This window comes from Gorilla gorilla, chromosome X (genome assembly GCF_029281585.2).
Source record: "Gorilla gorilla gorilla isolate KB3781 chromosome X, NHGRI_mGorGor1-v2.1_pri, whole genome shotgun sequence".
Taxonomy (NCBI): Eukaryota; Metazoa; Chordata; class Mammalia; order Primates; family Hominidae; genus Gorilla; species Gorilla gorilla.
Window position 1 is genome coordinate 29114202 of NC_073247.2, and position 14798 is coordinate 29128999.

The window sequence follows — 14798 nt, forward strand, 5'->3', positions numbered from 1 at the left end:
AGTTTTCTTTCTCTTTCTAAACAAAGGGTAGGAGCTGAAAGTCAGTGCTCTCCGTTCTTAAAAGTCCTGTGTCAACCACTTCTTCACTCTGTCTCCTTAAGTGACATGGAGACTTGTGGCCTGTGCTTTCAACTATAATCTTACCAAGACTGAATGAAAGTATTTGGTGCTTATACTTTTTAATGTTCATAGCACTTACTATGGCCAGGCACAATGCCCAAGTGTTTTGCTTTATTATTATTATTATTATTATTTTCACAACAACCCAGTGAAACAGGTACTATTATTATCCCCTTTTTGTAAATGAGGAAACAGATTTCCATACTTGACATTAACCTGCCCAAGGTCACCCAGTTTGGAAGTGTCAGGGCCAGGATTTGAAGCCGAATATGTTCATTGTAAAGCCCATATACCCTTAAAAGTCACTGCACGTCCACGTATGGTAATGTGGTCACAATCAGTATTGTTTCTCTTTAGTAATTCAGATTTATTCAAGTAACTCCAAGGTTCAAATTTTCAAAAACAGTTTCCAACACAGGTTATATTAAAAACTTTGCCTGAAGTTTACTCTAGGTGCAGAAATAAAGACAACTTAGTCAAGTGAAGGAAAGGGTAACAGACTTAGAAATGGCTATCTACACTGATGGAATAAGAATACTAATTAGAGCAGGTAACAAGTCCCCACAATGTATAACATATTCTTCTCTAAAAGCTCACAACAATTTATGTGCCACCTTCCATCCCCTTTCCCAGCAGATGGTAATTGATGCGATTTGAGAATAGAACACTTCATTGAAACAAGTCACTGGAGGTCCTCTGGGGATGCAGCTTAAAAGCCCAGGATCAGGCCAGGTGTGGTGGCTCACGCCTGTAATCCCAGCACTGTGGGAGACTGAGATGGGCAGATCACCTGAAGTCAGGAGTTCGAGACCAGCCTGGCCAATATAGAGAAACCCCGTCTGTACTAAAAATACAAAAATTAGGGCTGGGAGGTGGCTCACACCCGTAATCCTAGCACTTTGGGAGGCCAAGGCGGGTGGATCACGAGGTCAGGAGTTCGAGACCAGCCTGGCCAACATGGTGAAACCCCGTCTCTACTAAAAATACAAAAATTGGGTGTGGTGGTACATGCCTGTAATCCCAGCTGCTTAGGAGGCTGAGGCAGGAGAATCACTTGAACCCAAAAGGCAGAGGTTGCAGTGAGCCGAGATCACGCCACTGCACTCCAGCCTGGCAACAGAGCGAGGCTCTGTCTCAAAAAAAAAAAAAAAAAAATACAAAAATTAGCCGGGAATGGTGGTGAATGTCTATAATCCCAGCCACTCGGGAGGCTGAGGCAGGAGAATCACTTGAACCCAAAAGGCAGAGGTTGCAGTGAGCCAAGATCACACCACTGCACTCCCACCTGGACGACAGAGCGAGACGCCATCTCAAAAATAAATAAATAAATAAATAAATAAATCCCCAGGATATAGAGTCCGCTTGCCTGGGTGGAGTCTTGGCTCCATCTCCTACATCTCATGTGACTTGAAGCAAGGCACTTCACTATGCCTCAGTTTCCTTATCTTTAAATGGAGGTAATCACAGTACCTACCTCAGTGTTGTTGTGAAGATTTAATGAGATAATAACCTGCAGAGCACTTGAGAGTCTCAAGAAATATAAGCTCTTATAACATTATTGCTATTATAAAACATTGCTATTACTTCTGCCCCAATTTGGCAGTTTCAGGAAATTGAGAAGGAATGTCACTGAATCTTTAATGCCAGTTACACAGAGCTCAGTAGGTGTCTGCACAGCTCTTTAGATGCACGTAGCCTATTTGATCTTCATATCAGCCCTGTAAGGTTGGGCTTAAGAATGACCCAGCATGGAAGTACTCTTGGGACCACAGGGGAAGCAACAGTCCTTGTAAGCTGTTTGTCAGTGGGCCTTAGCAACCAAGCCCCAAGTGGACAGAAAGATGGGGTTCTGTGAGCATCCATTCCAAGGGTCACTTTAGGGGTGCAATCTTCTGGGCTCTGAGAATGGATTCATAGCAGCACCTCTATCTGGAAATACCTTTGCTTTGTCCAAGTAACCTCCTCCCACACAGAGTACCCGAATCAGCTCAGATTTTTTTTTCTTAATATTGGCAACACTTAATGCTACTTCTTTGTTCGTAACATTTCATTTAATTATTTAAAAATCTGCAAATGTTGTGTATATTTTACCGCAATTTTTAAACAAACTCCGGTGTAGACCGCGCTCTAGCATTTCTAAAAATAAAAGTAAATATGTTAAAATAAGGTAAGAGTGAGTTTTTCCTACACTATGTATAATTTTTACTTGAAAGTTTCCCCCACAAAAGAAATGATACTTGCAAGCATAGTTTGTGTGTTTGACAGCAAGATTCTATTAGGCTTCAGATTTCCCTCAATAAAAGTTTTAGTTTTTATACATTCTGTCATGAATTGAATGAAGTAAATAATATGCTGTTGTAAGCAAATTATCTGCAGATAAATGTCTTATGAATCGTATATCTTACTGTTTATTAAATTCTGAAGTATTGAGCAGTTTCCAATGTGAAATCCCAGCTGGCTTCTTTGCAATGATGGACAAGTTAGTTATAATTCATATGGAAATTCAAGGAACCCAGAATAGCCAAAACAATCCTGAAGAGCAAAGTTGGAGGACTCACATGCCCCAATTTCAAAACTTACTACAAAGCTACAATAATGAAGAAAGTGAGGTAATAGAATTTGGAGTCCAGAAATAAACCCTCTCACATTTATGGTCAATTGTTTTTTGACAAGGGTGCCAAGATCATTCAATGGGGGAAAGAATAGTCTTTTCAGCAAATAGTGGTGGGACAACTGGATATCCACATGCAAAAGAATGACGTTGGACTCCTATTTCACACCATATACAAAAATTAACTCAAAATGGATCAAAGATCTAACTAAGAGGTAGAACTATAAAACTCATAGAAGAAAACATAGGGGTAAATCTTCATGACCTTGGATTTGGCAGTGGTTTCTCAGATATGACACCAAAGGCACAAGCAAAGAAAATTGGACTTCATCAAATATTTAAAATTTTGTGCTTAAGAGGACTCTATCGAGAGGGTTAAAAAGATCCACAGAATGGGAGAAAATATTTGCAAATCATATCCAATAAGGGAATTAGAATATACAAAGAATTCTTAAACTCAGTAAGTTGTAAGCCGATTTAAAATGGGCAGAGGATCTGAAAAACCTTTATCCAAAGATGTACAAATGGCCAGTAAACACATGAAAAGATGCTCAACATCATTAGTCACTAGGGAAATGCAAATCAAAACCACAGTTGAGATGCAACTTCACACATTATGGGTATAGTCAAAGATGGACAGTAACAAGTGTTGCTGAGGATGTGGAGAAAGTGGAAGCCTCCTACATTGCTGGTGGAAATGTAAAATGATGCAGCCACTTGGGATAATAGTTCTTCCAAAGATTAAACAAGAGTGACTGTGTGTCCCAGCAGTTTTACTCCTAAGTATATACCCAGGATAAATGAAAACACACATCCGCACAAAAACTTATACACAAATGTTCATAGCAGCATTATTCATAATAGCTAAAGAGTGGAAACCCAAATATCCATCAATGGATGAATGGATAAATAACAATGTGCTCTTGACATGATACTGAACAATGATGTTCAGCAATAAAAAGGAGTGACAAGTGACATAGTGATACACATGTTATAACGTGGATGAACTTTAAAAGACTATGCTAAGTGAAAGAAGCCAGTCACGAAATACCACATACTATATGATTTCATTTATGTAATATGTCCAGAAGGCCAATCTATAGAGACAGTCGATTCGTGGTTGCAGAGGGCTTGGGGTGGTCGATGGGTTGGGGAGTGTTGGCTGATGGGTGCAGGATTTCTCTTTGGGGTGATAAACTTTCTAAAATTGATCTAGTGATAATGGTTGCACAACTCTGAATATACCAAAAGTCATCAAATTGTACACTTTAAATGGATACAAATTGTATGTGAACTTAATCTCAATAAAGCCGTGACAAAAGTTTCCAACATGAACTCTTATTTGGAAAGCCTTTCTCCCTGCCTCACTGTTTCCTCCTCTCCTTTTTCCCCGAACTGCACTCTCTCGACTCCTGTGTTTGATGTGCCTTAACTCTTAGGATACTGCCATTTTGTCTGACAGTCCATGTCGTGACCAAAGTTAATTCACCTTTCCAAATAAGGGTCTCTGTTCAGGCATTTCTATCCAAAATAGATTTGTCCTGTGTCCTAAGGCCAGGGATAAGTCCCCCCACCCCCAACACCCTGTGTGATGTGTTTATATTTGAGAGAAGATTGGGCAGGGAAAAGCATTTTCCGAAGTTCAAGCACACAGCATAGGGACTAGAAAGATGCTGGGTTGGATATAAAATAATTGAGCCCCCAAAGCATCAAGAAGGATGTTTGGGGCTTTTAGAAGGCTGCCTGTTCACAGAAAAGGTGAATGTGTTGTCCAGGACTGTATTAGCGCGAGTCTAGTCACTTGCCTTGGCATTTGAAAATGAAAAGTAACTCGGAAATGAGCTGCTAGCAAAGACTACCCTGTGTCTGGGGCCAGGACAGTCTTTAGAGCAGCCTCGTCCTCTGATTCCACCACCTGCTCTCCATATCCCTCTCCTGCCCCTCTCCTGACCCTCCCCCGTGTTAACAGCCTCTCCCAGGAAGGGGCCTGGAAACTCAGGCTGGGCTCTAAGTGGCCAATGAGGCCTCCCAATCTAAGGCGCCGCCTCCAGGAACGGAAAGCCAGGCCCATTTCTTCCCAGAGAGCTTTTCAGGAGCAGGCGCAGTTTGCGTATTGCAAGGCAGAGGGTGGAGGGTGAGAAGCTTTCAGGGAAAAAGCTACATGGTCCTTTTTATCATGTGAGTCCTTCCCACTTCCTGCGAAGCATGTAGCCAGCTAATGAGCCTCCTCTGAGTAGCCAGTGGTAGCTCCTGGGCCAGCTGTTCTCGAACTATGTTTGGTTTGCTAGGAAATGGTAGCCCTAGGTAAAGGGCAATTGTACTGTGTTGTGGTCATTTGGGGTCCCTACATATACTTAGATGTGCAGCCTGTCCTGTATGATCACCTAAATGGTGACCACAGACACGGGGAATTTGCTGGAATGGATTGCATAATGGAGCTGTGTGTATTGGGCGCTCTGGTCCCTCCCCAATCCCTGTGTTCATGAGGGTGGAAGCCCAGATCTGCCTTGAAGATAAGAACTGCGAGCAAAGGAAACTCCCCTACCTTGGGCTTTTGGTCATTTGTCACGTATAGCCTCTCAGGGCACCGGGATTCTCACCCACCGCACTCATCCCTGCCACCCAGTCACCCTTGAGACCCTCAGCTGCCTCCCCAGGGCTCTGAAGTCCTCTTTGGCGATGATTTAGTGGAAACTTAACTAGGAGGAGCTGCTCCCTTCTGCATTCAAAGCCAGGCTTTAGGAAACTGTATGTTTCTGTCTTGAATGTGGTAAAGCAAATGAATTTTCAAATTATCAGGGCTGCTTTGTGTTCCCCTGAGACTGCACCTTTCACAATATCACTGAGACAAAAAATGAGCAGAAAATTACCCCTGCTACTTAGGCTTTTGTAAGAAAATTCGTTTCGGGGACATTTTCTTTGTTCTGACTTTCTCTGGCCCTGAGTGGGGAATAAGTTCATTTTTATTTCATTGAAATCAGAAAGCTATATCTTAAAAAAAAAAAAAATTATCTACCCAGCACTGCAGTTACAATTGCTTTGCGAAATATAGCCCTGTCCATCTCGGCGGTGTGTGAGGGGGTCCCCTACGGCCCGCTCTGTGCCAGTCACCCCCTGGCAGGCGCCGAGCTGAGGCAGGCATCAGGCACACTTGCTGACGCACTCCAGCAGCTCCATCCGGATGGCAATGCGGACGTGCCAGCCCAGCGGGATGAGGCGGATGAAGCGGGAGATGATGGGGGGCCGCAGCAGGTTCTGAACCGTGGAGGTGCGGTCCGAGTTGCCATAGAAGACCTAGAGAGATAGAGGAAATCCTGTCACCATCACATCGGGGAGGGAAAAGGAAGAAGGGTTCCTTTCTGGAGCTAGCCCCAACTTTTAACTATGGAAATGATTAGGAAGTGGTTAAAGCACAGTTTGCGGGTGCCCCCCAAAATCTGACCTTGAGTGACTGTCATCACACCTACATGCTTGGGACATCTGGAACTGCACCATCCAATAGGGTGGCCACTAGCCAATATGTCTGTTTACACTTCAATTAATTAAAATTAGATAAAAATTCAGTTCCTCAGTCACGTGAGCCACATTTCAAGTGGCCGCCATATTGGACAGTGCAGATGTGAACATTTCCATCATCACAGAAAGTTCTATTGGAGAGTGCTGCTAGAAAATGCCACTTGACTCATCGCTTTTGAGTTTTTATCCTTTGCATTTTGACATTTTGAAAAGGCCCACATCACACTTACATGTTCCAAAGGTATCCAAAGTAGGGCTCAAGTGAAAACCCGTGCTTGGCTCAGGAGTTATAAGCCAAAACTTAAATGTGTATTCCTACTTTGATACAAGTGATGAGTACCTTTTCAACTTGGAAAATGTTTTTTTAAAAAGACATAAAAACTTGGCCAGGCGCAGTGGCTCATGCCTGTAATCCCAGCACTTTGGGAGGCGGAGGCGGGTGGATCGTTTGAGGTCAGGAGTTTGAGACCAGCCTGGCCAACACACAGTGAAACCCCGTCTCTACTAAAAATACAAAAAAATTAGCCAGGCGCAGTGGCAGGTGCCTGTAATCCCAGCTACTCTGGAGGCGGAGGCAGGAGAATTACTTGAACCCGGGAGGCGGAGGTTACAGTGAGCTGAGATCACACCGTTGCACTCCAGCCTGGGCAACAGAGTGAGACTCCATCTCAAAACAAAACAAAAAGACATAAAAACTCGAAGGAAGATTCTGGAAAGGGGAGGGTGATGCCAGAGTAAAGAGAAAGGGGGTTTGCTTAGTGTTTTTAAGGATGTAACATAAAAACATGCTGTGGGTGTTTGACGCTATTTCCAAAGAAATCATTCTTTGCCCTCTTACCAAAGTCATGGTGCTCTGCCTGATGCCACTAGGACATTTCATTTCCTTCTGGGATTATCTCCTGAAAATATCTGGCTGTTGCATTTGGCCCCATCCATCCACAAAACGGGAAGGGCCTGGTCTGCCATGTTCTTGCCTTTCTCCGCAGTGGCACCGCCCCACACCACCCTCTGTATTGCAGTTTGTGTTTGAGCCTATTCAAGTCAGGAGCCAGGTGAAGAGAGGGGAGGGTGGAACAGGCTCCACCAGATTGCACAAGTGCAGGGGTGAAGTGCCTCTTTGCAAAGAACCTTCAAGGCCTTCAGAAGCACAGGGCTTGAAAAACTTCTCATGTCTTTTGGAGAGGCCAGCTAATAAGAATAAAAATGAAACTAAATGTCCAAGTATCAAGATGGTTTTTCCTATTGTGTTCAAACTCCTTGAAACAACCCATGAACGTCTTGGCCGTACAAATTGTCATCAGAGACTTACAAAGCCTTCTGAATCTCAGCTGTACATGTCTACTTAACCTGATTAAATGTTGAAATTAGCCTGGGGAACTCCTTACTCTTAGGCAAAAGGATGTTTACCATTTCCAAAGAGCTAGGGAGTTTTTAATTCATTTTTATTCATAGCAAATATATATATATAGTCAGGAGTCTACTGCGTTTAGTCAATGGTGAAGAAGACTTCTGTCTCGATCCACAAAGATTAATAGGATGTAGAGTTGCCCAAAGGTTTAAGTTCATCTGTGTTTGTGCTGGTGAAGTCCTTTTAACCATTTGGCTAATGAGTAACTTGCTAGGTTCTCAAAAGGCTCCCCTCTGTCAGTCTCAAACAATAGGAGAGGCCACATCTATATAAATGGATGATTCTCTACCCACATCAATAACATCAGACCATACCCATGAAGCAAAGTGCATTCAATGATCCAGTGAGTTGAAATAGTCCAAATGGTCAGTCTTAAGAGTTCAGGCAACTGCATGCTGATATGGAAACTCAGACAAATTTTTTTTTGAGCTCAAGAATAGCATTCATTCGCAAACAAACTGTGCTGGGCACCAAAGCAAGCCCAGGAAAGAGAGCACAGCACATTGTGGGGGAAAGCGCAGATGATCCACTGTGCTGTGGAGTCGGTGCTCTGACAGAGGGCAGTGACAGGAGCACGGGGACAGGAGGGGAAGTCCCAGAGGGTGCGAGCTGAAGTTGGTTTGGGATAAGCCCAACTTACCCGGTTGTTTCCAGTCTGGTCCTTGTAGTAAATCCAGTTCAGGCGCTCATCGGTCCTGTACTGCACGCTGTACTTGGTCATCCACTCATCGATGTCACAGCGCCCCTGGGTGAGGATCCCTGAAATCACTTTGATCTCCTTCAGATCTATCTGTAACCACTGGCTACTGTCCTGGAACTTGGAGAGCCAGGCGCACCTGCCGAGAACATACCGAGTCACCGAGAGACTCCCCCTGTGCATGTCTGCAAAAAGCCCGCAGGTGCTGGCTCTCGAGGGGATGCCAGCATCCAAAGAGCCCCCTGCCAAGCTCAGGCAGTCTGGGCTGCAGTCTGAGCCTTGTCTCCTAGGAATGGCCAGCTTCCGTTATACTTAACTTGCATCTCATTCTCCCTCTCCCTGCATCTCCACCTCCCAAGAAAAGATTTCCAGATTCGACTAATTTGTCAAAGAAATGCCTCAGAGTGTGGCTGAAATTGCCTTTGGGAGTGGTTGAGCATGTCTGTCTGCAAAACACGCAGGTGCATGGCTGTTAGACCACCAGCCCCTGCCCTCTGCTTGAGACTTCCAGGGTGAACCTTTCTGCGCATTTCACTCTCTTCACACCTATTTGTGTTTCCCTCGGTTGGTGACATTCCTGCCTCGTGCAGAGCACCGACCCATGTGGATCTAGAAGGGCTTTGACAAGTGTCAAGCCAGATAACCGTTGAAGCAACTAAGTTGTTTTTTTAGCTACATTCCTCATAAATCGTGGAAACCTATAGTAGTTCCCCCTGCCACCTCCTTTTTTCCTTTTAGTGTGTATTTTAATTAGCTTTGTAGGACTTAAGCCCTGGGCCACCTTCTCTTCCTTTTCCAGACTTATTCCTTGGGTGGCTCCTGACTTTTCACTTCTATCCCACACCTTTTCTAAATCCCAAATCCAGAGAGTTCAGTTGCCAGCTAGAGGACTTCTGTATGCCTCTCAGCATCTCAGATGAAACACGTCCCAGTGTGAGCCCCTAAGTGCCCCCACCCCACCCTGCTTTCAGACCCCACGTCTCAGAGTTAACCCCATCCTCGCATGTGTCCATGCCGGCCACCTGAGAACCATCCTGGGCCCCTCCTCTCCACCTCCAGTGCCCAATCTATCTATTGGCTCCATCTCCAAGTGCCTCAAATTCTTCTACTTCTGTTGGTCTCCACCGCCACCACTCTAGCCCGTGTCCCCCTCTTTCTTCCCACACCTCAACTACTCTCCCTGGATTGCTCTGGCCCCACAGGAACCAGAGAACTTTTCTTAAAACACAAATGTGCTTGCGATACTCTTCGACTTAAAATCTTTATCCGGCAGAGTCTGCTAATTATCACCCGATACTCCCTTCCCATCCTCATTTGGTAATAGAACCCCTGAGTTTCATCTGGGCAAATGGCCATCTGGCTAAGATGGCATTTCCTAGTCTCCCTTGCAACTAGATGGGGCCCCCTAACCAAACTCTGGTCAATGGGATGTGGGCAGAAGTGGCCAATAGAATATGTTTGTGTTCTTAAAGGCAAGTCATGCGCACTCTACTGCTCTTTTGTTTCTCCCCACTAACTAGAAGGTGGATGTGATGGCAGAAGACAGAGACACCATTCTGGACCCCAAGATAGACGCTTCATGTTAAGGATGACAGAACAAGGTAGAGTCTGGGCCCCGCATGCCATCAAGCTGCCATAACGACCCTAGACTACTGAATGAAACTTTTTTTTTTCCTTTCTGAGACAGAGTCTTGCCTGTCGCCCAGGCTGGTGTGCAGTGGCACACAATCTCGGCTCACTGCAACCTCTGCCTCCCAGGTTCAAGTGATTCTCCTGCCTCAGCCTCCCAAGTAGCTGGGATTATAGCCATCTGCCACCATGCCCGGCTAATTTTTGTATTTTTAGTAGAGATGAGGTTTCACCATGTTGGCTAAGCTGGTCTTGAACTCCTGACCTCAGGTAATCTGCCCCCCCTCGGCCTCCCAAAGTGCTAGGATTACAGGCGTAAGCCACTGTGCCTGGCAAATGAATGGAACTTTTAAGTGAGCAAAAAACACACTTCTACATTAAGTCACTGTACTTTGGTGCTCTTTGTTACAACAGCATGAACCTGTATGCTAACTAATACGCACTCAGGGTCCTCCCATTATCCCTACAGTACGGACCACAGTCATTAACGTGACTTCTAAGGTCCTGCACCATCTGACCTCTGCTTGCCTCTCCACCTTGTCTCACTTGTGCTTCAGCCTTGCTGCCCTGCTTATGTTCCCCATGCACACCCTGGAGGTATCATCCCAACTCAGGGCTTTTGCACCTGCTGTACCCCACGCCTCTTCCCCTCCCTCACCTGGCCAACTTCAAGCCACAGGTCAAATATGTTTTCCTTAGAAAGCCTTCCCTGGCTGCATGGATGAGGTCTTTCTTCCTTCATCTCTCCCCCAGCACTCATAAGTACATTCTGTGTCATTTGTTTATTAGAGAGGCCTATTTTTTTTTCTTTTTTGAGACAGGGTCTCACTCTGTCGCCCAGGCTGTAGTGCAGTGGTGTGATCTCAGCTCACCGTAACCTCTGCTTCCCAGGTTCAAGCAATTCTCCTGCCTCAGCCTCCTGAGTAGCTGGGATTACAGGCACGTGCCACCACGCCAGTTAATTTTTTGTATTTTTAGTAGAGACGGGGTTTCACTGTGTTGGCCACGCTGGTAGAGAGGCCTATTTTTTTTTTAAAAGCACATGAAAAAAAATCCCCGGGCCCTGCTTACCCAAAGCCTTGACTGTTGAGCCGGGCCTTGTTTGCAGTCCACGAGGAATACCAGCCCACATACTGCTCCGGGTTAGAGCAGGTGATCTGGTCCGGTGTGACCTCCCCTGACTCGAAACCCAGAGGCTTGTGATATGGGCATTCTGGGAAAGGAAAAAGAATTCACATTCACACATATCTCAATACTCAACAAGCACCAGGTGACTGAAATAACAAAACAAACCCATCTGCTTTGCGCTTCGGAGACGGAGAAGGCTTTACCTGTCTCTGTGGTTCACAATGGGTACAGCTGGGTCTTCAACGGTTCACTACTCACGCAAGAAAGGAATGAAGGATGAAGTAAAGGAATTGCCATAGAGACTCACAGCCTTTGTAAGGAATTGCCATAGAGACTCACAGCCTTTGTAAAAGCAGAGGGAAGTGGCTCTATGGCAACTTCACAAGGGGTGTGTGGAATTTTGAGAAATACTTCACCTCCTCCACCAACTTAGAGATCTAAAAACCAAGAGGTGCACAGTGAAATACCATATTTAAATGCCATACATCTTTATTTCCCCCATTAACACAGATTTAGCCATCCTGCCTCATGACGTCAGGTCTCTCGTTGTCCTTGGGCAGCAGATCATGCCAATTATAGGGACAAAACCACAGTGAGAGGCAAGAAGGGCAATGACATATTGAGATATAGAGAATGACTTCCTACTTGTAAATTGTAGTTTTCTCACCAGTCTAATGAAAAAAAAAAAATGGGTGAAATGTGCTTGGGGGACTGTTGAGTGAGAAACAGCTAAAAGGAACTGCTTTTTCCCAGTGGTAGTACCCAAAGGTGGTTCTTCTGTGTTGATTGTCTCCCCCTTCCTCTCGTCTGTATGTCCCCTCACAGTAAAAACAGTATTGAGGCTGGGCGCGGTGGCTCATGCCTGTAATCCCAGCTACTCGGGAGGCTGAGGCAGGAGAATCGCTTGAACCCGGGAGGCGGAGGTTTCAGTGAGCCGAGGTGGTGCCTGCAGTCGCAGGCACAGTGTCGAGTTACCTGGTCAGAGGCTGCCAATTTTCAACCCAGTATTCATTCATTCTCCCCTTCTTCTTCTTCTTCTTTTTTTTTCTTTTGAGACAGGGTCTCGCCCTGTCCTAGGCTGCAGTGCAGTGTTGCTATGTCAGCCCACTGCAACCTCTGCCTCCTGGGCTCAAGCGATCCTGCCACCTCAGCCTTCTGAGTAGCTGGGACCACAGGTGCACACCACCACACCCAGCTAATTTTTGTATTTTTTGTAGAGACAGGATTTTGCCATGTTCCCCAGGCTGGTCTTGAACTCCTGGGCTCAAGGGATCTACCTGCCTCGGCCTCCCAAGGCACTGGGGATTACAGGTGTGAGCCATCACACCCAGCCTCCCCTTCTTTTTGACTAAAGAGCTCTCCTTTTATTGGGAGCAGCAATGTAGCCAGCTGAATAAAGGGCCTTTCCCAGCCTCCTTTGCAGTTAGAAGTACCCACGTGACATAACTTCTGACGAGTGAGACATAAAGACTGCCTGCTGGGATTTCTGGTCAGGTTTTGCTTGCCCCTTCTTTCTTCCTGTTGCCTAGATCACATCTGATAGTTGGTGTGACAGTAACCATCTTGCACCATGTGAGTAAGGCCAAGAGAACTGCAGAGGCTGAGTGCAGTGGCTCATGCCTGTAATCCCAGTGCTTTGGGAGGATCACTTGAGCCCAGGAGTTCAAGACCAGCCTGGGGCAACATAGGGAGACCCCATCTCGTGGCTCACGTCTATAGTCCCAGCTACCGGGGAGGCTGAGGGAGGAGGATTGCTTGAGCCTAGGAGTCTGTGGCTGCAGTGAGCCATGATCACACCACTGCATTCCAGCCTGGGTGATAGACCCTGTCTCAAAAACAAACAAACAAACAAACAAACAAAAAAACTGCAGAGACCTTAGCCTTGATAACCTTAAGTATTATAACTCCCTACCCCTAATTTTTTTTACCATGTGAGTTAAAACTCCTAAATCAATAAGCCAGTATTTAGGGGATCTTGTGCTTATAACCAAACCCAGTTCCTAACTGAATTTCTACAGAAAACAAATGGCAAATATATTTTCCTTTTTTGGTTAGAGACCTGGTCTCGCTGTGTCGCACAGGCTGGAGTGCTGTGGTGCAGTCATAGCTCTCTGCAACTCTAAGTCCTGGGCTCAAGCGATCCTCCCACCTCATTCTCCTAGTTTGCTGATGACGAATGATAAACTGCAATTAAGGCAAATCATAGTATTTTCTCCATCTGTAAATCTGAGTTCAGGTTGAAGGGCTGAACATATTTAACTGAGGTACATTACCTGTAACAGTAAAACGAGGGCTGAAGTCTCTCTGGAGAATTTTTCAAAAGCCAGTAAAGTTGAATGAAACATGCTTGCAGAGACGGCCATGCCCTGTCCCCAGAGGCTAAAAACAGGCCAGCTTCAGACCTCTGGCCAGGGAGGCTTAACTTCCTTTCTGCCCCAATGCACCAAAGGAATAGGCCTGATCTCACTAGTATCTGCAGCTCTGTGGGTCTGAGGGTGAGGGCACAGAATTTGTAGTTTATTGAGTACTCAAGTACTCAAGAATGCAGTTTCCAGGACTCCACCCCAGAGCAATTGCATTTTTAACAAGCCCACTTTTGAAAGTGCACTTTGAAGACCTTGGCCTGCCAGGGAAGACATTCTTTCTGTGGGCTGGGGATCCCGAGGACCGAGTGCCTGCGGACTCCAGGGCTCCTCCGCCCCCGCGACACCCCTCCAGCTGGGAAGACAAGCCCGAGCGATCAGGGGGAGGGGCACAAGGCCAGGTGGCAGGGATTTTTCATGGGCAAAATTCTAACCTTGGGTGTCTCTGAGGCCCCTCCACTTTGAGCATTTGATGACTGAACCTCCTTTTTTTTTCCACCCCACCCCCCGCCACCACCCCGCTCAGGGCTACTAGCTCTGAGAGAGTAGGCAGAGGGGAAGGGAAAAAGCCAGTGCCACCTCTCCCAGTCACCTTATTCTTGGCACTTTGCTCTTCTTCATCTGTTTCCCCTTCACATCTCTTTTGCCATTTCTTCCCAAATAGCTCATCTAACACTCCAGAGCGGTCTGTAGCCCTGCAGGGGTACCTGGCCAGGGCCAATGGCCTTGACAGCCTGGGAGGGCCTGTCCAGGCAGCAGAGAATGTGTGGCTCACTCTGCGATCTAAAGACCCACGTGTCCAGACGTGGATGCTGTACTTACTCCCCAGGGAAGGTGACGCTCTCACTGTCACCTTGGCTTCAGCTGGTGTCTGGGAGCCGATGCCTGACTCCCGGGCCCCAAGCTTCATTCCACTGCCCTCTGAATATTTTCCAGGAGAATACTTCCGCTGTGGTGACCCAAAGAAGCCTCACACTCCGTGTGTCCCAAACCGAGCCCTTCATCGTCCAACCTCCAGTCCTGCTCCCTATCCAGTACTCCAGGTCCGAGGCACTTCCATGTGCCCGACACTCCAGGTCCGAGGCACTGATGCTTTCAGCTGCCCAACCCAGCAATCCGGTAAGCAGAGACTCTAGACCGGTGGGGCTCAGCCTGGGCTGTACCTCGGAATTGCCCGAGGAGCTGTAGAAATGCAGATGTTCAGGCCACACCCCCAGGGATTCTGACATCATTGGCCTGGGCATGGGGACAAAGCTGCAGGTGATTGTAATGGGCAGTCAAGGTCAAGCAGGCCTGCGTCCAGCCAATGACACCTGGGGTAGGGGC

General features: G+C 46.4%; 2 protein-coding genes across 2 annotated transcripts in view; one reads left to right on the forward strand and one right to left on the reverse strand.

The window, feature by feature from the left end:
- CDKL5 (cyclin dependent kinase like 5) overlaps positions 1–14798 on the forward strand; it is a 227369-nt gene that overhangs the window by 209782 nt on the left and 2789 nt on the right. Inside the window, exons 19-20 of the mRNA XM_004063871.5 lie at positions 9873–9953; positions 14409–14591. Coding sequence (XP_004063919.2) covers positions 9873–9953; positions 14409–14591 — 264 coding nt within the window. The remainder of the gene's footprint in view (positions 1–9872; positions 9954–14408; positions 14592–14798) is intronic.
- The window catches only part of RS1 (retinoschisin 1), a 34461-nt gene continuing 21264 nt past the window's right edge, over positions 1602–14798 (reverse strand). The window contains exons 4-6 of the mRNA XM_031005949.3: positions 11053–11194; positions 8296–8491; positions 1602–6025 (exon numbers count right to left, since the gene is read on the reverse strand). Of these exons, the coding sequence (XP_030861809.1) occupies positions 5873–6025; positions 8296–8491; positions 11053–11194 (491 nt within the window). The 3' untranslated portion in view covers positions 1602–5872. The remainder of the gene's footprint in view (positions 6026–8295; positions 8492–11052; positions 11195–14798) is intronic.